The sequence below is a fragment of the Dermacentor andersoni genome, chromosome 4 (assembly GCF_023375885.2).
Source record: "Dermacentor andersoni chromosome 4, qqDerAnde1_hic_scaffold, whole genome shotgun sequence".
In the NCBI taxonomy this organism is placed as follows: Eukaryota; Metazoa; Arthropoda; class Arachnida; order Ixodida; family Ixodidae; genus Dermacentor; species Dermacentor andersoni.
In genome coordinates, this window is record NC_092817.1 from 145,810,799 (window position 1) to 145,835,840 (window position 25,042).

Consider the following 25,042-nt stretch of genomic DNA (forward strand, 5'->3'; position numbering starts at 1 on the left):
AGAGAAAGTCTCTCGATAAGGGTTTATTTTCGTCAGAGCCATGACGAGCACAATAGGTGAAGCCCAAGCATGGCGACCGTGACGCGTTTCTGTCTGCACAAACAGCTTCTGGCGCTTGCAGTGCAGCAAAACACGAACTTTCACATTGGATTTCGTTATTCCGAGGGAGCCGTCAGTGGCTGTAAAATTTGAAAACATGCTATTCTCCTGCCCCCTTTGCCAAACGTTGGCTGCAGCATGAAACATTTCTCGTTTAGGCCACTCTTCACTAATTCGATTCTCTAGCTTCATGCGACCGTCTACCATGTTTGTATTTCTACGAGGAGTCAAGCACACTTAAAACAGCGAAGCTTGTTAGGTCCGCTCTGCACTATATGAGTGGAGTAAAAATTAAGTGACGTTATTCCATGAGGTGAGATAAGGGGTGCGCGTATACTCGAAGTTTTTTATTCAAATCCAGTAGCCCCTTGTGACTGGGTTCGTATTTGATTCAAATGTTCGCTTTGCCTAATGGTGAAATATTTGTTTCTGCTTGTATATAAGGGACAACGAAGATCACCGGAGCCTCGGCGAAAAAATAGATCGATGCAAGTGCTAAGTGTTGCGAATGATTTCTGTTGCAGGAAAGCCGTGGTTGTTACGCAGACGCACAAGTTCCCGGGCGAACTCGCGAGGCAGATAAAATCTGCAAATTAATTTACAGCCACTCAATTTGAATGTTTTGCTTAAGGTGGCTAAGCAGTTCGACTTTATTTAGTCTAAGCAGTTACTTTCCCCACCTCGTTATCTCTGCATCCTCTTGAAACAGTGTGAAAACTTGCTGACTACATCGATCTCCTTGAACATACGCAAAATTCTACTTGCCCGTGATCACGAGCTGTTCTCTTCTTTCATTACTGTCGTTGGTGTGGTAAGCCAAATAATCCAAAACAGTTGTCTCTCTCCTTCGTGCTCCCTCACTTTGCCGAATGTCCAGTTGTGAACGACATTTCATGCGCGTGTATAGAGTGATGTGCGTCAATAAACATTTTTATTCAAGCGAACTGAAAGTAAACTTTAAATTTCCCTTTGTCAGAAGTGAGAAAATATTCGCTATTCAATTGATTGCGCAAATTTCTATTTCAGCAATTCTAGATAAGAGATACTGAGCTTAATTTGGACTTGATGGTAACAGCAAACAATTCAGTAACCCGATGACGCGACGTCGAGAGCAAATATGCATCTATAGAATAAATGACAAAAGTGGGCACTGTATTGTGCTACAGTATACAGTAAAGTTTTTGACCATAGTTATCGCACAGTTATAAAAGGACAAGTAACAAATCGCATAGCTTTATTCTCTGGGCAAGCTTTCAAAATGGGCATATGTTTTTAAAGTGTCTGCATCACGATATTTATTGCACATTTGTTTTTAAATAAGCACAGTTCTGTGTCTGATGTACGTGTCTTCGATTTTCGATTACTTACAGGCATTTGTTAGTAAAACGGAAGTGTTCACGACATTGGCTTCATAGACGTACTATCGGCCAAAAAAGTAAACGGACCACGGCTTAGGTGGCCGGAGCGGCTGCGGGGCCACACCGGGGCGCTGCTATCTCGCTCCGCGCGCTGACGGCGAGAGTGCCCCGGGTGACGCTAGACTTCGCCCTCACTCTCACGCGGAGGCTTGTCACGCTTGACAAACTTCTAGTGCACCGTTCGGTTGCTCTACTGCTGGTGGTCGCGACGAAGGAAACCGTGCATCGCCGGTAGTCCAGCACATGGCGCTGTCGCACAGAGCCTGACGGCAGCCGGACAACAAACCGCGGCACTGAGAAGGAACGGAGACCCATTCTGATTGTTGTTTTGTTTATATTCACCTTATCTTTTATATTAGTGCATGTCGCCGGCGTCCACCGCTGCTCGATTTTAGGCAACATCGCACAAGTAACCGCAACGGCTTGTACGGTGACGCGCGTTCTTTCACGCCGGCGTGATAGTGGCAGGCGGCAAGGTTTACTGCGGGCACGGCTTATATGTCGAGATCACTTTTCCGTCATTGTCTCCGGTACTACGTTCAATATTAACATCAGCGACGCCTCTGAAAACTGCTTTAATTGGATACTACAATGCGTTGGCCATAATGAACCTTTACAAAAGTACGGCCAGGAAGAGATAATTGGGAAGACGAATAGGAATAACTATAGTTAGTCATGAAAGTTTATTCATGGAAACATTCCGTGGCTTGAAGGAGTCCTCAGTGCGATGAAAAGTTGCCGTCGACCGCGATGACTTGGCTTACTCGCCTTGTTTCCTTCTTCGCGACCGCCAGCAGTAGAGCAACCGAACGGTGCACTAGAAATTTATCAAGCGTGACAAGGCACCGCGTGAGAGTGAGAGCGAAGTCTGGCGTCACCCGGGGCACTCTCGCCGTCAGCGCGCGCAGCGAGATAGCAGCGCCCCGGTGTGGCTCCGCAGCCGCTCCGGCCACGTAAGCGGTGGTCCGTTTACTTTTTTGGCCGATAGTACATGAATGAAATAGGATATGTGCCACTAAGACATCTTATGGCCGCAAGCTATTTCTTGTGTCTGCACTGTAATCTCAGTACATCAAAGCTGAATAAATTCTGAACTATAACAAGACATTCGTCTGCTGAATCTGCAGCTGGTCATGTCATCAGTGTTTCATTACTTTTCAGGGTCAGCACTTGCGCTATTAAATGCCCACCACACCAGCTCTAGATTCACTCAAGATCTCCCATTACCGAATAAATTAATATTTTGTCCTTTTTGGCCACAAATGCCTGTTGCTCTTGATTGCTTAAGGACCATCGCAGTATAACTGAAGAGACGCTACGCGCGTCAAAGCTAACAAATCTGTTATCAGTTTCTAAAGAGTTTCGCATAACATATATCGCTGGTGTCCCGTTTGCGGTAACCATCCGTTGCAACCAAGCAAGAAAACAGCTGGAAAAAATCCCTCGATTCCAGTCAATGTGACCTACGCTGACTTCTGACGGGTAGCGCCCGATTTCTACAACTGCTTCATTCCACGTTCCTTCTTCGGGGATTTCACTCAATGCATCAAGTGTCCACACTGGAAAAATATCACCACCGAGGTCCATGTACAGGTCGAGGGCCAATTTGCTGCCTGAGAACAGGAAGAGATGAAAAAATGTTAGTTCAGCCTCGCAGGCATTGTGATCCCATTGGATATAATATGCTTGCTTAATGAAGCATAATGCCTTCTTTAAGTTTTTCCTAGAAATGGAAGCTAGTCGATATTTTCTGTGCTGAGGTACCGACTGCAATATCAAGAAGAAGCTTTAGCACGGGGCTCAAGTGTGACTACGTGGGCAAAGACAATTCGTTGCTCTACGCAACCACTGCACCAAAGTTGATCAAGTTTGTCGCATTTAAAATGAAAGTTAAAATCTATTTACTATTGGTTGTAGATTTTTTACTTAGACGATCAATTCATGCGTAAAAATTCTTAAGTATTACCAATTTCAAAAAAGCAGAACTATTAGGTTTACAACTCTGTGCCAGAGTGATTAAAGATGGTAGCGAGATAGTGTACATGGCCTGTAATAGTATATTTTAAGAGAAAGAAATGATATATTGCACATGGATCTCATGTATACCACCAATACGTGAACAGGACCTTTGTAAAATACTTGCAAACGTCGTAAACGATTCACGCAAGATAAGAAGTTTTATAACAAGTTTGTCCACTTTAGATATTCTAACAAACACAGTTTACAAAACTGCAATATCTGTTTTTGTGGAGACTTACAGATTGTAAATGTTGTGCTTCTATTTCTTTCAGACTTGCCAATTTTCGGCAACATTAGTAAAAACATCCCTTAAATCAATGTTCCGCATCTAGCAGTCGCTATAATTTAAGCCTTTCGCTCAAATGCAAGAAATTTAAGTGGTTATCTTATCTTATAACCTCTTTAAGAGGTTATCGAGAGGTTATCTCAGCGAAGTATGTTCCCGTTTCACATGTATGTGAATAACAGGCCTTGGAGTTGGGCTCAAGCTAAAGCTTCTTTCTAACTGCGTGCAATCATATTGCAATTAGTGACGCCATGGCTCACTTCTCCTGGCTCGACAAGTCGCAAAGGTATCGTCATCATGATATAGTAGCTGACATGTTAAATAGAAGCATTCCTTGTTCATCATGCATTGTTACTTATGGCCTGGTCCTTGTACTTACTGATCACGACGTGAACCTTTAACGACAAGTGGCTTTCCGCTTCGTGAAGTAATATTTGTTTTTCACTTTGACTGGCTTGCATATTTGGACCATTTTCTCCGTAATGTACCACAATACCAAATCAAATAGTCGTTTTATGTCTTTTGGGCCAAATTTTTCAAGCTATTTGACCGGAAGTGTTCTTTGCCATTGGCCGACCACCTTCTTTAATAGCATGTGCAGCATCAGTATTGGGTGAAATATTCTCTCAATAAGGATGTTAGCTAAGAGCATTTTGTGAGTGAGGGTCCTGGTTTCATTTTGTTACATCGGAATGACTGTGTTTATTGAGAACACAATACCTAAATTAGTCATGGTCCTTGTGCTCTTCTCTGCAGGCCTAAAGTAAACAATATTTGTACCGACAGTGCACCAACATTCATAGCCGCATCTAGTATTGCCAGGTAGAAAAGAATGAATTGTGTGTGGGAGCTTGGCAGTTGTATTAGACCAATAAAATGAAACGTTCGTTAGAAAAACGTGTACGAGGTCATGACACAAGCTTTCACAAGAAAGCTTGCCGTAACATTACGCTTTCAAAAAAGTCGCAGTTTCGTCCGAAAAGCGAAGCGACGATGTCGTCACCAAATTAGTAGACAGCTATATGAAGTAAGAATAGTAGTTTTATAGGCACTGTAAATTTGTGAACATAAGCATACTAACTGAATTAACAAGCCTGATGTGATGCGCACACAAGCAAACATGAACACATCTCGTTCGATGACCGCCGAAACTGGCTGTCAAATGCTAAAGTAAGGAAGTGCGGCAGCAGCAGCGAGCGAATTGACCTTCGCTCAGCGCCTCGCGTCAACGCCGACCAAGCAGCGAGAACACAGCACCCGATGGACTCTGACTCCGTCTCAGCTTCAGTTTAGTTGATTGTTCATTCAAGATACATAGCTGGTTGTTAGCAGTATACAGTAGTATTTTGTCGCGGATGGCTTTCATCATGCCCGGGCGGCCGCGCACCCTCCCAGGCCGCCTAGAGTAGAACGCGTCCCCTGTCCTATCACCCCGTGGAGCCTTGCGTGCGACAGGAGGCGGCACATTTTAAGATTCAGCCGCTATCACCGAATCACCGTCGCACGCTTTGCTCGCACATACAGCATACGGCGCGCCGCGACGATTTTCGGGCCCTTGGCCTTTATACGGAACCTCACGGCGCCGCCGACAGCAACGTCAATGGTGTCAGGCACAAATACGTTTCGAGTGTCCATAAAATTGCTATCGCAATAAAATTCGCTAGATGTAACTTTGGCACAAAAGAAAATTGTATCACCATTACATAAAATAGCTAGTTTAACTTTTACTTTTCGGTACAAGGTGCTAGAGAAATATATGTCTACTCCCACTGAGCCCAAGGGATCAAGCTCAAACGTTCCTCTACATGGGCATGACTGTGCGCTTATTTAATCAATTCTTGCTCGCCAAATTTATTAGTTGCCTAAAAATTCTAATATTGCCAAAAATTCTCCATTCTTATTCTAGGTATATCCCTTCGAAAAAGCTAAGGGGAAGTGACACTTCTTTTCTATAAACGAATATCGCTATTAGCTAATAAAAGAGAGACAGATAGAGATAGCAAAGAGGGGGAGGAAAGCCAGGGATATCAACCAGACGAGCGACCGTTTTGCTGCCCTACACGGATGGTAAGTGAAAGGAGGAATAGAAAGAGGCAAATAGGAAGGAAGTGCTAATCGTGTGTGAAGCGCCGTGTCTACTCTCGCGCTGATTATATCATCATCTGACATCAAATTCTAGTTCCATAGCTGGTGATGTACGTTGAAGACATCTGAGATAGCCCAACGGCCAGCGGTCGTTGCGCGAATTGGAGGCTGCGGTTGAGCCATGGGGATAACTAGATATTTGCAAGCACTGGATTAAGAGCATCCCCCACTTGCACAGCACTTGGCGCTGATGGAGTACGGAACTTGTTTAAAAGTATACGAAGGCTATTTATGAAGGACCGAAGCATCACAAGCACTTGCCGGTCTTCGGGCAATTTATCGGGAGTCGGCACTGTGGACGTTACCGCGGTGCGCTGTATCCTTTGGTGTGAGTGTGGCTCCGGTTTAGGCATCAGCTGTGACATCGGTCGTGATTTCGGCTGTGGCTACGGCTGTGGCTTCAACATTGCCTTGGGCTGTGCCTTCAGCTATGGTTTCGTATGTGACATCGGCGATGGATTCGGCGTGGCTTCAGCTGTGGAGGCGTATGTAGCTTCGGTAGCACGGGCCAAGCTTCACTATTGGTTTTCTCAGGCACGACCTTGTTGTCAGTGTTAGACTCAGCTGCTCCAGTCCTAGGGGCAGAAGAGGCGGAGTTTTCGGATGTGGAGCGCTCTTCACAAAGGCATCTGCGATGTTTAGTCCAACGTCGTTGGGATCGTGGCTTTCTAACGACTGCAACAGCTTCCCGAAGAGACGAACGGTCTCGCCATCTACTTAAAGACTGCCCTTTCCTTCCTAATGTTCTGGCCGTTCTTTGAGGTAGCATCATGGGACCCAATGTAATTGGGGCATTTGAAAACCGCGGCTACAGAGGAATCTACTCCATGGGGCTCTGCACAGGGCGACCAAACTCGTGTTCTCGCACACATCGTTCGCGTGTCCCAGCCTCATGCAAGCGAAGCTTTGGAGTGGCCTTCGGATGAATGGTTGCACAGTGTGCCAAAAGTGACCCACTTTGATTTTTTAAGGAAAGAGATTCGCCCTTAAAACATACCTTCACTCAGCGCGATGTACCGAGCCGAGACACATCATATATGGCGAAGCCATCAAAGGCTGCCTTCACTAGAATCGCCAAGACAGCGTTGGAGGCATCCATGTGCTAGATGACAGCACTAGTGGTGTCACTGTCCAGAGGAATATACAAGTGAACCTTCGTTCCGCCAAGTTCCGTCAATTTCCTTGAAGTGCTCAAAGCAATCGCATGTATAACGTGAATGGCCAAGACACTTTCTTATGTTGACTCTGGCGTCCGTGACTTGATTTTGCCTGACTTGGAGAACCATCGAGAGAGACAGTCTTTTGAGCCACCTCAGCTTGTCGGTAGAGAGTTCTCGTACAAATAGGACCGTACTGACTGCAGTATTTCGAGTTGGTCCTACAGTCCCGTGTTTGAAGACAGATAGGCCCTGGCGTTTCTTCGTTTCGCCTCGCGGCTCCTCACAAGCTGAAAGTTGTCATTGAAGAAGCCCTCACTGCTCAGCGGGTAGACACTTGTATTTTCACGATCGGTATTGCTTCGCAGGCCGGCCCGCGTCCTAGATGCAGCCACCGCTGAAGTCGTCATCCCCAGCAAAGGCACGGGGGCGCCAACTTGCAGCTGTGCCCATGGGTACCCATGGTGGCTCCCCCGAGATATACACAAAAATCGGGCGAAAACATCTGAGCTAAAGAATAGCGTTCTCGCTCGCTTTATTTAGCGCTCGAAACCTTGTTCCCCCGACTTTTATTAGGCAATCGGCGAAATAGAAACGGCAAAAAGTGCACTCACCATTGAAAAAGTAGTTGTACCAAAAGTTGAAAGTACACAATTTGTTGGTATTCCTGATTGCCGGAGAAAAAATTCTTGAGTGTCCAGTTGTGCCCGCGGCCCTAGTGCGGTTGGAATAAAGGACGAGGTAGTACCCTGGAAAAGAGAATGCAGTTCAATCACAATATCGTGCCGCGTCAGTAATGTTCAAGGGCCCCTCATCAGGCTTTGGCCGTGCAAGCATACACGCGCGATGCGTAGACCCTTGGCATCCAAGATTGCGCGCGCCGGAGCTTTTGCTGATTTTTCATGTATTTAGTTTGATGTTGCGGGCTATAGGGTTGTGCGAATAATGATTTTGTTACGTGATGATTTTTTTTTGCATTGCAGAATAACATTTGGTTTGCATTGACCTAACCGTGTTCCCTCCTTGCCCTATGCCTCTGAAGGTACGTAAAGTATTCATAAATAAATATATACAAAAATAAACATGTTGTAAGCAGACATGCTGAAACGCTACTAGTATTTCTGCGTTCAATGTGATTAACATGTTGATTATTACGTTTTTTATGCTAATGCCCACTTGGGTGGCACTTAGAATACTAATATTTGAATAAATAAATGCGTAATTGGTTCTTTCACGTTTAGTGCACAATTTCTCGCTCCATGCAGCATTGAGACTGCGACACGCATTAGGTAATGGCGCGAAAACTCATGTAGCAGAAGGCACGAATGTTTTTTACAGCGAAGCTTTTAAGGGCGAGTTTCCCCAGCATCGTGTCTGCGCGTAGAAAAAAAAATATCATCATCAGCAGTGGCTCTAGCGTCGTGGTCTTCCACAGTTGGCTCGCTGGCTGCCCTCGGCGCTAGCGGGCGAACGCGCTCGTGCCACTGCTCCCGCGTTCGTCATCATCATCATTAATTAAATAATAAATTAAATAAGAAAAGCGATGACGTAAGCAATAATTAAGAAATACTTTAATAAACCATCGCGATTTACCCAGTGATAAACACCGGGGCCGAAAGTTTCAGCTTCGCTGGTTAACCACATGTACGGAGTGCTTAGGCTAATAGATTTTAGCCGCAAAAAAGAAAAAACAATACATTTCTTAAAGCGTGCTACGCCTTAGCTGAAACATTGTTCGTGCGTTCGCCCATTTTAGTGGCGCTTCCTTTGATGATTTGCCTTTGGACTTGCATACTTAATTCTGTCACTAAGGTTCATTTGCCTGCTGACTAAGCCAGCACTGATACATAAGCAAGGAATTTTACTTTGTTCGGTGCTCTCGTATAATAATCGTGTAATAATTTCGAATGATGTCGTTTGTGTGCTGATTCATTCGAATACTCGCAGCACTGACTCCTGCCAGTAAACAAGGTTAAAATTTTCTTAATCAGATGGCAAAGTGACTCCCATTACAGTTGGTATTACAGATAGCAGGACAATGTGTTGCTATGGTAATTGTGGCTAAAAAGTAAATGAATGAATGAATGAATGAATGAATTCAGTGATGTACATGCCAAAAGCAAGCTATGATTATCAGACACACCGTAGTTGACAGATTATTTTAAGCAAATAGTGCTCTCTAACGGGCACCTGAATAAATAAGCACAGGAGCGATTGCAGCATATTTCTGTGAGCGGACCATGCTACCTCTCGCTCCACGCCCTATCGCGACAGCGAAATTCAAATGCGAAAGCAAGCCACTATTTATCGAAGTCGAGCAATCCATTTAAGGTAAGAATAGGCTAGTTCAGAAATATTTTGCCCCAAAGTACTTCAAGAGTGCAGCAGGAGCGGAGATATCTGTAATCAAAGGTCGCCTACAATGCCTTCGAGGTCCTGCCGGTCCTTCATCATTGCCTTGCGCTGCGAATGCGCCGCTCTAGCCTTCGCAGTGCACCTGAAATCAACTTCCAGCTGTGGCTCAGAGCTGCAATTTGATTTGGTGAAGTTCACGTAGGCGCCACTGTTTCCGATATTGGCGCTTATGACGAGCCAAACGTAGAGTCACCGGAGAGCCAAACGCGATTGCCATCAGCGAGCCGCAGTGCACTCAGCGGGCGGACTCATCGCGGCACCCTGCGGCGGCCGCCTATCTACGCGACATGGCAGACCACAGCTATACATGCAAGTTCAATGCGTATGCGCAGCGTTGGCTTTGTGCACGTCAGGGGCTCGAGTGGGCGCTCGCGCTCATATTCGTTTGTCTGGCCGTGCTGCGTGGTGCAGACTTGCTTTGTCTTGCACCAACTTTACCGAAGGGTAGTAGCCACATTCAACTTGCGCGCTTTTGAAGCGCTGTCAATAGCTTCATACGAAACGATGTGTGCAAAGGCGTCTAGCCAGGAGCGGCCAGGAGTGAGCGAGCACTCGTGTGGTCTGGCCTTAAATTTAGCGTCGTTGGAGGTTAGCTGAGTGTTCGAAACTAATAGAAATTACCGACACCCGACTGCTACGACCCCAATTAGCAGTGTCGCGTAAGGTTGCGCTAGCAGTCGAGCAGGCACTTCCAGTGCTGCTATAGAACGTTCTGCATTGGATGGTCGGCTTCTTCCGGAAGTATGCATTCGTTATTGAAATTCGAAAGCAGATGTTCGCTTGCTTCGGCCTGTTAATGAAACTGCGTTATTAATAAACACAATAAGAGTAGCAAGAGGCACACTGATCGAAACGCCCTTCTTGATTAAGGTCGACTAATGGCCAATAACAGCCGCCTGTGGGAATATGCAGTATGACCAAACACAGCGCACGAAAAAAGTGAGGATAATGTTTTTGTTGAGAAAAGAGTGCTTGAGAAAAAGGTGTCTTCGCGTTCCACAAGCGAGCCCCACAAGCCGCGCGCGGCTGCAGAATTAGCCTATGGTCACAGCAGCGTACGTGACCCGCGGGCTGCGTTTTTCTTTTTCAAGAAGGCCGAATGCTGCTTCAGGACTCGTTTAATACGAAAATGACAAATTAGCAAAAAAATGGATGATTTCTAAAGTTACAGTCGTGGGCGTGGTCTTCTTTAAGGTATCAATGTAGCAGCGTGGAAATCGCATGTCTTTTAAGAGCTACTTACTACGGCTTATGTACTCGAACGCTAAAGAAGCTCGGGCATTCAGGCCCTGAGCGATTGTGACGGGAAACGTCTTAACAACAAAGGTAGTCGCTTAGTAAAAAAGATGTCCTCACTTTTGATATCTAAGCGACTGGCCCCAAAAGTGTACAAAATCCACAGACGTGCACGCCACTGTTACTAAATTTGAGCTTATTCTTGGCGTAATTATTTAAAAACACCGTGGAGCATTAGCATTTCTTCTACGGCTTGGAGGTACTGTGTTAACTGAGCATAAGCCCGCAGTTTGCCGCAGAAAACTTCGAATATGTTATAGAACCTATGCTGCCCATTCTAGTGGCTACTGAGCTCTACTTCTAGCAGTTATTACGAAACATTCCAATCGTCAGTCTTTTTATCTCATCCACGGGATTGTAACGTATGCTAGAACTTTCCAGCCAAATGACTTCAAACCATAACCAAATATTCCTACGACTCATTCCTCGTGTACGCTAACACATATACACAAGTACGCGGTGTTTGCTGCTAAAAATAGCGGCGTACCCAGTAAGCTTGACATAAGATGTCAACTTAAATTTTTGATACATAAAACGCCATTTTAGTGATCATTATTATTCACTGCCTGCGACGAACAAATTATGTTGACTTAGCGACAGAGTAGTCATGCCGCGGTCATGGTAAGAGGCGAATCTGTTTCGGCTAATCAGCTTTTTTTCGCCCGACCATTTACCGTGTCCATGAGCCACTAAAAAGCCACCTCCTTGGTGAGCCCCCCCTTCGGATTGTGAGGGAGGAAAACTGTGTTTTTCATAGACCAGAAGGTGGATGCGACAGTTTAGAATCGGCAACAATCGACGTATTACGAACCAATCAGTTTTGCGGATATCACTTTTAGTGAACGCCGCGTTAGAGACCGCTCAAAGAGCGATGGAGCGAGAAATGTTAAGCGTATTGTCAAAAGACAGGAAGAGAGCGTCGTGGATCAGAAAGCAACCAGGGATATCCGATATTATAGTTGACATGAAGAGAAAAAAAAAAACAGAGCTTCGCTCTCCATGCAATACGTAGGGCAGATAACTGGCGGATCATCAAAGTTACAGAATGGGCGCCATAGAAACAGAAGCGCACTCGAAGACGATAGCAGATTAGATGGTGTGAATAAATTAGGAAATCTCTCAACGCAAGTTGCAATCAGCGCATGACATGAATAATTGGAGATCGCTGGGAGAGGCCTTCGCCCTGCAGTGTACGTAGAAAAATAAACTAATGATGAACGCTGACTGCTTAAACTGTCGAGCAGAGAACTCTTCGCTTCAGTGAGGCGTCGTGCTTGGTGCTACACTATGTCAAAGTGAAAGTGACCCGCCTAAAACGAATGCATTAAAAAAATGAAAGCTTAAGATTCATTTATATCGATGCCGTATTATTTATCAACCTAATATGCCACTTTGAAGGTCTAACTTCATACAATTGCTCCGGAGAACTAATATTCTTATGCTTTTTGCCTTGTTTATTCTCAGTCAGCCCAGGGACTGCGCTGTACTAAGGTGGTTAATGCTGCAGCTGGACAAAGTAAACACTGCGAAATTTCCCTAAGGGTAGCAATGAAATGAGACATAATAATATGCCTGCATTTCTACATCATGAATCTGTTCCAACTTTCACAACTTTCAGTTGTTTCAAATGTTTCACTCATTTGCTTTATTTGACCGCTATCACTCACCATGTCGACGGCCGTCCGCCCCTATTGGAGGAGAGTTCTCGACACTTCCTACGGCAGAGCGCCGCCACGACATAGCGCCATGATTCAGTTTGTCATTGGTGTGCCAACCACACAAGCTTTCGCTGAAATCGCACTCGCCGCAGTCTCGCTCGTCGTCGCCGTTATCGCAGTCGACCACAAAGTCGCACACCCGCTCAACGGTTACAGTCTGGTTGCCGCAGTCAAACCTCTCTGTTGAGGACGCTGCAGAGAGAAATCGTGAAACCGAGCGCTCTGAGAAAATGTGAGCGTTTACGAAACTTCCCCGACGCCTACACTGAACCAATGAAAGTCGTATCAGTGAACTGTGTGCCATTTACATCCAACCACACTGGCTCTGTTCAGCAGCTTGCATCTTACAGCCAGATAGTCACTTATTTACTCACTCCGTTATGTTCATGTTAGTTCTTCAAATGACTAAAAAAGATAACGAGGGCTCATAATTGTGATTTATAGTCTTAAATTTATTTTTTTATAAACAAGAATAACCTTTACCTAAGGCAACTCGGTAAGCGACATAAATTTGAATATTCTTTGTTGTACAACAGACACCGGCTAAAGTTTCAAACCCAATAAACTGCGCATTCTCCGAAGTTCTCTAATCTAGCAACCAAGATAGACAGAATCAGTACTCACATTTCTGAAAGTTATTCGTTATTCGTGATGCTTGATAGCATCGATATTGCGACTGTAGGCCTCAGAATAATTGTATGTGTGGCAAAAAAAATCGTTTGGCGCTGAAAATGCATACCAGATGTAGATGTAGATGTAGGTGCTTTTGAAACAACCAATTCACGCCCGATTTTCAAAGATCCCGCGAAATATAAGTAGAGGACAATGCTGACGCTTGCAGTGTTCTCTCTTTGAGTTAGTTGCGTTGTATTTCGAGCCTTCGTTTAACACAATTTTTTTGTTCGTCACCTACTTGTCTCATCGCAGGCCAACTTGCTGATAAACACGTCGTCGATTGCAATGAAACCTTTTGGATTGAGTCCGGAAACTGCGACAATAGGATCTTCCTGTGAAAAACAAACGGTATGGAATTTTATAACACAAACACACCCACACACGCACACGCACATACTTGTGAAATCATAGGTAACTAATTAGGTGGCCGCTGTTCAGCCGCCCACCGCTATTGATAGTAATTCGTGTCATAAAACAAGATCCCTGCGACAATTTCAATAAAGTGAAAGCAGTAGCAAGAAATTTTGGTAACATCGGTACAGAAATTTGAGACAGCGCAGAGAATAGCTCACGCGGATGAACTTTAAGACAAGTTGTAAATGAATAACCTTCAAGAGGATTGACATTATGCCTACAGCGTGTATAGTAAGCTGGCCTTCTTATAACGTGAAACTGGTGCGCAGAATGCAGCGGAGTAGGCTTGCTCGGTTTACCACGACAACTCATTAGACAGTGACTTGGTACATGCTTTTAGAAAAAGCCTTATTGAAACATAGTGTGGCTGCAGCTGCTACTGTCATATTTCTGGACACCACAGGGCAACTCAATTGAAGCTTGCGCTTACAAAATGTAGCGAAGCGTATGGGATATGATAGGAGAAAGTGCGTCTATTCCCATTAACCGAACTTTTGGTTTTTTATGGAAAGAGACATATAAAAGAGCGAGTTGACGTGGACGTGGTAGATATCGCCATTCTGCAGTCGGCTACGGAAAACTTCGAGAGGCGGACATTGCTTCCAAGAGAACTGCAGAGGGATATCGGACTGGTCAGGTGTCAAGAGGCAAGGGGCAAGCGTGCCGGGCAGGAGAATAAGACGTGAGTGTAATCGGCGCAGGAGCTGTCACATAAGCGGCAGGCCGGCGATTGCGTCCCGGGGTGGAGAAGGGCAAGACGTGCGGGAGTCAGATAGGTGTGGGCTTGAAGGTGGCGCTACAAGTGTTGGTGGTGCTGGGAAAGGGGTTGTCGCCTCGCGTGGACCGTTCAATCGCAAGACCGAAACTGCACATGATTACGTGTTTCCCATAGGCGAATGCATAACACTTGGTTGTGTGCATTCAGGAGATGTTCTTATCACGCAACAAAAAAAAAAGCATTATGTACTACGCTTCGATAAAGATTGGTCGGAGTGCCAGTAGGTAACATATCCACTCTACAGAAATTTGACTGCAGCGTACTTTTTTGTTTTCACAACTTTATTTTCTTTCAGCGATGACAGGGTCCATCTAGCGGGTCCTGTGTTGCTCCTGTTCTATTGAATATTTCTTTTCAGGCACTAACCAGCGGCTGACGAAAGTCTTGAAATAAAGAGCTTACATAAAGTTCTTAGACAGACAGATGCGCATGCCTTTTTAGGAATAAAAAGAATGACGCACCCGACAAGAACAGATCATTCTGGAAGGTGAAGTGAAAACCTTTGACAATTGCACAAAAGGCTGCGCAAATTCTAGACATGAGAACCAACTTGTGTAGCGAACGAGTTTGCCAGGAAAATTTTTACCCAGCAGGAAAGCTACTTCCCCCTCTTAGCTTAGCGCATTCAGCAAAGATAAAGAGACGTAAAATTAACATACGCTTGTAATCGGTCCTTATCATATCGTACCGCCACGGGATGCACGCATCGCTTATCCACAGTCGGATAAGCGGATATATTAGATAAGGATCCCGCAGGTTCGCTCAGCGTGGCCATCACATCAATTAGCTGGTACTCTCATTCAGATAGCAAAAACGGAAAGCCATAAGTAAGAGTGGTAAGCCTGACTACTACCTGAACTTAATTATTTTTTAAATTGGCCCATGCCAGATATAATAGTACCACTCTTCTAGCTAGATTACTCGAAGAGGCGGACAATATTTGGATAAGGGATCTAAATTCACAGTGAGTTGGTTACCGGGGTTTAACTATTTACGTTTTAACGAACTACTTTACAGCATCTATTGTAATTCACGTAACAACTGTGGCCGATGAGCTAACGTGGCATATCTACTTAGAAGCAGTGGCAGTCCTCCTGATAGCACCTTGCACTTTCTAAATACTCATTCCGGATTGATAAAAAAAAATTTAATTGTGGGGTTTGAAGTGCGGGAAACACAACATCATTATGAGACGTGCCACAGTGGTAGGCTTCCCAATAATTCTGCCCGCCTGTAGTTCCTTCATTTGTATTCAATGCATGGTACACGGTTGATTTTGCATTTCGCCCCAGTTGCAGTGAGGCCACCGCGGCAGAGGTCGAAAATGCTAGCACAGCTGCGTAGCCAATAATGTACCGCGGCGGCTGTTCGTTCAGAAAGTATATTGAAAGCATACTGGCAATGGAACCCTATTCATTCTTGAATGCATAAAACGATGTTTTTGTGAAAAAGAAACCGCAAACAACGGTGCAATTTTACTGCTGGTGTGATGACACTTATCTGGGCATGAAGGTCATCCATACAACATGCTCCAAGGAAATATATCTCACAGTCTCAATGAGAGGAATTCGTATCGCTACATTTCGTGTCGCTACAATTAATAAAATGCAATATCTACCACAAAACGACAATTAGGTCATAAATACTTAGGTATATATTTTTTAAAAGTGACTCGGGCATTTCGATTCATTGTGCAAATACTATCCGACTCTTTAGGCAATACTGTTAGAAGAAATGTAATGGCGCTACCTGCCACATTAAATATTTAAATATATGAGTTCACTTTTAGAAGAAAAAAAACTGGATATAAAACGTGTACGATGAGTGATATGACTAAGCACTCACCCAGAATGTCTGGTGCTCCTCTTGGTATCTCTTCCACACACCATTACCCTTCAATATTGGTTTGTCTTGCACGTACAGCATAATGCCATCAGAGAGATCTGGTAGGTAGTACCAGAAGGTGATGCACTGATATCGCATCGGCTCCCGCAATATTAGAGATGTCCTGTTTCCCTTGGTGCCAGGGCTTTTGAAGAGAAGGTAGTGACCTGAAAAATAAGCCCCAAGCTTTAGGCACTTCAGCTTGAACATCAAATCAACAGTCAGTTGCAGAGAAATTCATCTCGAAAGGCTGCAATCTCTTATCTACACAGCTACTATTTAGAGACACCACGTTGATTGGTCTCATCACACGATGCGACCTGTGATCGGGTCTCGGAAGAGACCTTGTTTTCTTTGCCGTGATTTTGGCTTAACATCCCCTACGCGACAAGCTTTTGTCTACTACTTGCCGTGTTAACAATGAATTTCTTCTTTATGATTTTATATGACGCATGTGTACCGCATCGAGCAGGCCGTCGACAACGATGTTGTATACGCGACAGCGAAGTGCATGTTACTAACAAATGACGTCGTATCATGATAAGCCAACGAAGACACCAAGGACAACGCAAGGGAAATTAGTTGTACTTACTAATTGAATTAAAGAAACTATAAATTAAGGGAAATGAAAGGGATGAAAAAACAACTTTCCGCATGTGGGGAACGATCCCACGTCTTCGCATTACGCGTGCGATGTTCACACGAAGACGTGAGAACGTTCTCAACTTGCCGCAAGTTGTTTTTTCATACACTTTCATTGCCATTAATTTATAATTTAATGTTGTCTCCTATGTTGTCCTTGGTGTCTTTGTTTGTTGGCTTTTCATGATAGCATTAATAAAAATTGGGGCCCTCGGTTAAACCCCTTTCAACAAGTGATGTCATTGTCTATGACGTAAAGTTCGAAGTAAGTACGCTATTTGGCGAAGTATGGGACCCAGGAAACAATGTTTGATCGTTGCAATGCCGTCTGATGGGATTTGTCGCATGAAGATGTACGCGATCTTTTTTCTTTTTTTTTTCTTTCAGGCTGAGCTCAAGAAACTGATTTGGACCTCACGTAATCTGTCTGTGGCGTCATTTGTTATGCCTTACGCTCTCGAGATTCAAGAGATATTTATGTTGACGCTGTTTCTGGAAATCTGGGAAGATATTCGGCGTTGTAATGTGCTTCATCTACGTCTTCCAGCTTGAGTCGGCATATATAGTTATGTGAAGAATCATATTGCTTATTAATTACCCCCATCTAATTCCAAGTGCTCCCTAACTGCATTTCTTTAAAGGGGGCACTTTTACTGGTGGATTTATGTTAGTTAGCTTCACACAACTATTTGCTATATTTCTAATCTATGCCTAACATTTTTACAGCTGCTAGTTAAACTGCCAGTCTGCCATGTCAACTTGTACTCGCATTGATTCGTGCCGATTTCATAATCGGAATAGAATCCCCTTCATACCTTCATCGCCAGCCAGCAGTATTAATCTGAGTCCAAGGCTCAAATGTTCACCAGCAATGCGCCATAGGTGTGCCACTTCTTGCTGTGACTCCATGATGACATTAACAGTGCTCTAACTAAATAAGTAAATAAATACAACGCTGCAGCTGTATAGTAGTACATCAGAAACCAATATCTCAAGTGATAAAAAATAAGATATAGACGGAAATATTATCTGAACAGAAATATTTGATAAAAGAGTACGATGCATGCTTAAAACGGCTCTTCAAATAGTTCTGGAAGGAGAAAGCTATTACCATCGAATATTGCAGAATAAACTTTTTCCCCCTTTGTTAGGTAAAATAGCGGGGAGGCAGTCTCTCTGTATGTTTGCATCCATTATACACAAACGCACAGTACTATGTGTGGACTGGTGTGGCAGCCAGTGTGCCAAGACATTTGAGCATATACGTAGGACCGCCAGCTGTGGGTTTTCTCGGCGTCTTTTTTAACTTTACTGATGAGGCACACCTATTTGCATTTCAGGAAGTAACTGGCAGTGTAGTCAAACCTAATTGTGCTTCATGTACCTTTTACGGCATACTTGCCACTGACACTACAGACACTGTGCAGACGCTGTAGCTTTACCAAACAGCCCGCGACATGGCTCTACAAATACTCACCTTCTTCGGTTTGCATCGTGTGGTCTTGGGGCAGCTCATCGAAGGATCCCGCTCGCTCCACTTCAAACGCAGCCTCTGATGGTGGAGCGTGCATTAAAAATACAATGAATCCACTCAGCACTTCCCAATAACTCCGCTGATCTTTGATAGCGACCGAATCACCCCCTAGGAACAGTTTCTATGTCCTTACGTTGGTTATATGTCTAGGCGGAAAGTGTGGCAGAAATCTCGTCGCGACACAAGCTTCTTTGCGCCCGCAATGAGCCTGGTTCCGCCAGGCTCACATTTTTTTTTATGCGAAAGCGTTAAATGGCTCATTGGGCGAGAAAGCCGGCGTACCGAATCTGTAGCAGCACCTAAATTTACATTGGCAGACGACACCACGTCACGAGCGCGCATCGACGGAGTTTCCATTGGCCGCGACGTCATGGCACGAGCGCGCCCCAACCGAGTCGAATGGGCAAAAGGGAACACCTGCTGCGGCAGTAGCGCACCAGGTGTTCCGGGAGGGAAAATGTCACCTCCGCGACGCGAAGTCACAATCACCTCTTATGGGGCAAAACTCCAACAGTAGGCAGTGGTAGGTGTGGCTAGCCAGCGCGGTGCGGGAGGACCAATTGGCCCTTCTCGACCAAGCCCGGCGTGCCGCGATCGCCAGTGGGGCCCTGGACTGAGGGACTCACCCACTGGACCTGAATGTGATCAAATTGAATGTGAATAAAAGTTTTATACTACTACTACTCTCGCTGTCGGTTTCGGAAGCATGTGTTATCCGCGCGTTCCTTGACCGCGCAAGCTTTCGGCAGCGTTCTAACTGGGCCTTGGTAAAGCCAATTTAAAGTGCGCCTATAGCGTCTCATTGCGAGGAGTTCATAACTCGGAGGACCGTTCAACGGCGTTCCTGATTCCTTTCGAATTGACAACTAGTAAAAAGTGCTTTTTTTGCAGAAGATATTACTCGGAACACTGTACTCGCATTCACGTGCCTTCTATGTCCGCAAGAACTGAACGCACACGAGGTTATTATACCATTTGCAATAAAAATGGGTAAAAAGGTATGCCAATCTTTCGCACATGGTAGCTGATATTCTGCTAAGCATTTTGCAGGTAGCTAGCTACCCATCATCGTTTGAGGCACTGCAAGACGTTACAATGTCGACAAACATGCTCGTCCAAAGAGAGAAACTGCAGTTGTGCGCGTGCGCTTGTGTGTGACGCGAGCACGTTTGTAGAGACAGCAACAAGACGACGTCAGTGCGGCGACGGCAATTGCACCGTGACACGCCGACTGATCGTTTGTGTTCCGGGAAGAAATGGTATGCAAATCGTGCAGTTACGACCCAGCGTGGTCCCGAAGACGTTACAATGTTGCACAACACCTTCGTAGTGCTTGCTTCTTCGCGAAGAAAAAAAAAGCGTGAATGTGGGCTATTCGCCAAAGTTGCGCAGCACAGATTATTAGAGCGATAGCTGTGGCGAACGAAGATTGGGAAAAACTACTACGCTCGCGCTTTTATAGAGAACTTAATGCTGTGCGAGATAACGCTAATGAAACAGAGTGGCAAGTCGCACTACCATTCACGCATTTCATTTCTGCATCTGCGACGTGATGGACACTTGCGCATGCGCACCTATGCGACGTACGTAACGTGTGCGCCAATTGCCATAAATAGCTATTTGTCGCAGGCGCGAGAACGGTATATGAGCGATTGTGAACTAATGGTAAAATCATGATGCATTTTTTCAGGACAAGGTGTTCTTAGCCGACTTCATACGCAGTAAAGGCGGCGAAAATAGAAGAGCGGCAACACAAGACAGAGATGTCCGCAGGACAGACGCTGATCCTGTGCACTTCCCTGCGTACTTCAGCGGCGGTCCTGTCTGTGTCTTGTGTCGCCGTTACTTTTGCAGTGCTTTCACTGTGAAGCTCAACCAGCTCGCCCAGTTTTACACTCTGTTGCACTTCATACGGGTTTGGCGTATCTGGGATCTTACTGTGTATCTTTGACAAAAAGGGCCTATTTTGCTGCTTTTGAAAGTAGCGAAAGTTAACAAAATGTGGGGCTAAAGAAGACAGGAAGCCAGGATTAGTCGCAGAGCAGCTGAAAATTACGGTACGGGTGTAATTAGCGAGAATGTACTCGGTAATTACCCATATTGCAGAATTGGCTACAATATCTTCGGCATCATTCCGCCGGGCCTTTTGTGGAAAAACGAAGGCGTGTCATCCAAATTCAATGCGAAAGAAGACAAGTTCGACGTCCATGAGCACACAGGAAAAGGGAACGCGGAAAAAAGAAATAAATGAAAAGGTCGACTATATTAACAGAAGTAAAAGATCGCGAGAACATGTCAAGTATGAGAATTGAACGAACATAAGGTCAATAAAGCAAAAATATGCAATTATTCATCAGTCCATCATATTTGATGCCTCCGATCTCAGTGGATATAAATAATGTGCCACTAATGTTGACTTCGTCTTTTTTCACGTCGGCTTTTGGTGAGGCGCGTTTTTTTGTTTTTTAACTGATAAGGCCCGACGGCTCGAAACGCCTTCGTCCAGTGTGTGGTGGAAAGCAACGAATGCTTCGCATTAAATAAAAAAAAAAACTTATGATATTGTTGTGTCTAACACTGGGCACGTAAGGTTTCAGAGCTAGTTTTTTTTCCTTGTACCAAAGAGTTGCACGAAGGAGAAAGAGAGAATAGAGGAAAGTCAGGAGAGAGGTTGATCAAATGAGAGCTTCCAGGTATTTCGCAGCAACATACCACCTCGGATAAAATGCGAGAAAACATGAGGTGACAGAATTATGGTGTGCTCGACACGGAGGCGGCTATATGTTGTATTTCCTGTGATGATTACATTTCAATGTATATCGCATGTGCTAAGGTTGATCCGTTTGAGTGAATAGTAAGGCGTTGCATGATAATATGCTTGCAAGCATGATTGTCTTCTCTTCAATAAAAAGCACTCGCAGCTTGTTACCGTGATAGTCCTGAATTCGTGTGCAGAACGTTCGCGCTGCAGTGTAGTGTTGCATCCCACAATTTTCGCGCTGGTCTATCGGCTTTCTTATGTATACAGTTATTCCGCAATTTCCCTTCGCTAGCAAAATAGGATACATATACTCTCCTCGTGAAAATGCCGCAATCTGAACTGACACTGAGTAACAGATTGATTCATGTTTCGAGTATATGGTTATTTGCACAAAAGCAAATATCATTGCCTTTCGAGCTATCCATGTGAAACCTGCATCTTGTTCAAAAGTCTGTTTTTGGAATGTTGCGTAGGCTAGGTGAATACAGCTTTTCAGAAGGAACCTGCTCCTTACTGCATCACGGTGAAGAGCGCTGTAACTTGTTTATATTTGCTCAGAACAGATTTACATAACGACGGTATCAGAAAACCTATGGCATTGAAAACAAATGCATAAAAGCCATCTCTCATTAATCTCAGTTACACCATAATGGTAATAAACTACCTGTTGTGAGTTTAGAAGTTACCTCAATAGCGGAAATTTCAGAGCTTTACCATCATCAGTGTTGGAAAGCGGTAAACAGCAGGCCAGTAAATGTTCAACGCCACCCGACATCATATACTAACACAAATGCATTTACTGATAGCGCAAAATATTCAATCTCGTTATTTAGATTTTGTGCATATGCGCTAAATTCATCCAAGCAAGGCATGCCACATCTGTCGCTAGACTCACATCCCCACATATCCTTAAGCGGTCTCCCTCTCTTTTTCACCCAATAAGAAAGCCAGACAGAGTTGAACGAAGCACTAAAATCAACTATTCGGATGTGGGAGTAATTTACTAGTCAGATTAGGTATGTATTCACCGTTATTTTCTCGTTATTCAAACTGCTTTCTTTCACCAGATAAACGAAGGGCACTTGCAATAAAACTTCCAGTTGCAAGGCCGAACGGTAATTAATATAATTTGCATGACAGAAGGAAGCGTCGTTTCCTTTATGGCATAAAATGAAATAATCGTACAGCTGAGAACTTACCCTTTCTCGGAATCCTCCAAGGTAGGCACTCATCCTCGAAGGAGCATAATTCTTCAGTGCAAGCATGTAGAGAAGAGAATTCAGTATGAGCATTGCAAAGAACAGCCGTCGAAAGTGCGATAAGAAGCCACTGAGCACGCAGAGGGCGGTCTTCTCAAAAGTTTCAAAGCGTCTCCGCAAATCATATTACCGCGTGCAACTATTAGGATTCGTTTAGCGTGCTTTGTGCTCTAGTGCTACATATAAGGGTACCGAAAGTCGATGTCCTTCTCCATCTTTGGTGCAACGGAAGGTTGACGCGCCCTCAAGCTCACGTATGTTGTCCACATATTATGCTGTCGAACTGTGCAGGGTTTCTTTTTCTTGTTGTCGTTGGAGGAGGGGGGAGGGGGGAGAATGAGCGTTGTGTAGTGCATAAAAGCCACACTACGAAATTGCCTTGCAAGCACTCACCTTAATAAAACAGTAGCCAAAAGAAGCTACAGCGTCTTAACAGTTGCTGCATCGTGGTATAAACGTTAAAAAAAAGGACACTGGCATTTCTAGCAACAAGAACACCGTAACAAACACAAGTGCCCTGTCTTTAGAGGTTCTGACGAACAATATTTGACAACTTACAGCTCAAAATAAATGAATCAAATTGACAAAAAAAGTAAAGAAGAACACTGAACTAAAGATCACGTTGTACCATGGGATGTCGTGTAGTCAGATACATAACAGCAAAAAGACGGAAAATTTTATTTTTTTCGAATATTTACATCTATTGCTACCACCTTTAATGATATTTAATGTGTTGTACCACAATTTGCCTCTGGAAAACATCTGAGGGAGGCTGCAAAGAAAATGTTTCAGTGCAAAGACACACTGCCACATGACTCTTACAGCGCTTAAATTGTCCTTGGTACTCTTACCGTACGGTGGACATTCCCCGTCGGTAAACTCAACGTCGTCAACCATAATCCCGGACCCTGTTTTTGTTGCCGCAACGGCCACACCTTCAAAGACAAGCTGAAACAGAAATAATACAGGAAATGACAGTGAACTATATAAAACTCGCTATAATTGCTTGCTACATTTCGTTGGATTTCTTTTCATTCTTAGGTCAAAAGTATGGAAGCGATATCATCAGCTAATTATCTTCTTAATGTTCAGCTTGTGTACCCAGGAATACTGGACATTGCTCCTTAGACTTCTGTCGAACTTCGCCGAAATGCACCAGCCTTATTCGATGGGCATCATTTATAAAAAAAGAAGTAATTATAATATTTATGTAGTTCAGCCGAAATTCAGCAACCTTCATTTAGGATCGTCGAGAGGACACTCCCACCTAATAACATACGCATTTATGGCACTTAGTCGTAATTTTTATGGGTTATCACAGGAGTGTTTTAATGCTGACCAAAACGCTGCTATAGCGCAGCCGGGAAATTCTGATAGTGAGGCCGCCATCGCACGACAGCTTTCAGCACCGCACCAAGAACAGGTGCAATCATCCCCTTAAGGCGTCGCTGTAAAGAGCTACCGAAGAATCCTAACTCACATTCCATTCTCTGCTTGAGGTGATGGTCACGGTGCGTGCTAGCCACTGGCCGTCTTGCGAGTGGGAGTACACAGAAACCAGCGGATCTCTTAGCGCTGTCTCCGTCGTGAATCTGAAATTGCAGTACAAGCACGGCATAGTTAGTGTGGGTGCAATATTGCGGATAAAATTGAGGGGAGAGCAGCGTCAAACACGAATAACAAATAAATTGCGAGATGTGGATAAACTTGTAGGGTTAGAAGCATCAAGTTATTGCGATGCCCAAGTGCCTTTTCTTGTTTTCCTTTCTTTTGCGGTGTTCATATTGCGTTTTTTGCGCCCTCTAAGACGTCATGAATTTTTGCGGTGTCTGATTGGTCGCAATCAATTTTTTTTTCTGTAAATATTCGCAACGTTGTCTTCAAAAAGCGCCACAGACTGAACTTCAGATGTCTCAAGAACGTCTAGTGAGCTGGAGCGACCAAAATAGGAGAAAATACTTCGGAATTCGTGACGTCACACTACCGCACCGGCGCAGCATTTCGGCGTGACGCTAAAAAAAATGAAGCTTTGACGCTGATTTCCCATTGCAGTAAGAAACTTCTCACAACAAAATTTAAAGACAAAGTTGCTTTTTAATCATTCAGTGCAAACTGATCTACTGTTTCTTCACTTTAGCGGGCACCTTTAACGTGTACGCAAATGCACCATATATGAGCGTTTTCACACTCTCGCCTCAACGAAATGCGGTCACCTCGGCAGGGGTCCGCACCGCGATCTTGTGTTCGCCAATGGAACGCAGAATAGCCACTGAACTGCCGCGTGAGTTCTGAATACCTTCTGGAACTATTTACAGGTATGGAAGTATTCCGGTTTGCTTATATTGGCTTTGTCCAGGTCCGACAGGTTGCTCTTCTTTTATGCGAGCATCAAAGCGGACACCCGATAACGGGCATAACATCAAAAATAGGGTAATTTCAAGTACTGTGGCTATGGGACATCGCGACAACCTATCGAAATACGGAGTACAAAAAAAAGTACACTTTCTCTATTAGTTGCCCCAAAATCGTAGTGATTACTGCT

At 44.5% G+C, this 25,042-nt stretch overlaps 1 protein-coding gene across 1 annotated transcript in view; it reads right to left on the minus strand.

The window, feature by feature from the left end:
- Positions 1–25,042, minus strand: part of LOC126537740 (MAM and LDL-receptor class A domain-containing protein 1-like) — a 204,840-nt gene that overhangs the window by 84,335 nt on the left and 95,463 nt on the right. Inside the window, exons 23-31 of the mRNA XM_050184828.3 lie at positions 23,981–24,092; positions 23,352–23,448; positions 22,441–22,491; positions 18,424–18,498; positions 16,266–16,471; positions 13,467–13,560; positions 12,503–12,745; positions 7,739–7,873; positions 2,985–3,130 (exon numbers count right to left, since the gene is read on the minus strand). Of these exons, the coding sequence (XP_050040785.3) occupies positions 2,985–3,130; positions 7,739–7,873; positions 12,503–12,745; positions 13,467–13,560; positions 16,266–16,471; positions 18,424–18,498; positions 22,441–22,491; positions 23,352–23,448; positions 23,981–24,092 (1,159 nt within the window). The remainder of the gene's footprint in view (positions 1–2,984; positions 3,131–7,738; positions 7,874–12,502; positions 12,746–13,466; positions 13,561–16,265; positions 16,472–18,423; positions 18,499–22,440; positions 22,492–23,351; positions 23,449–23,980; positions 24,093–25,042) is intronic.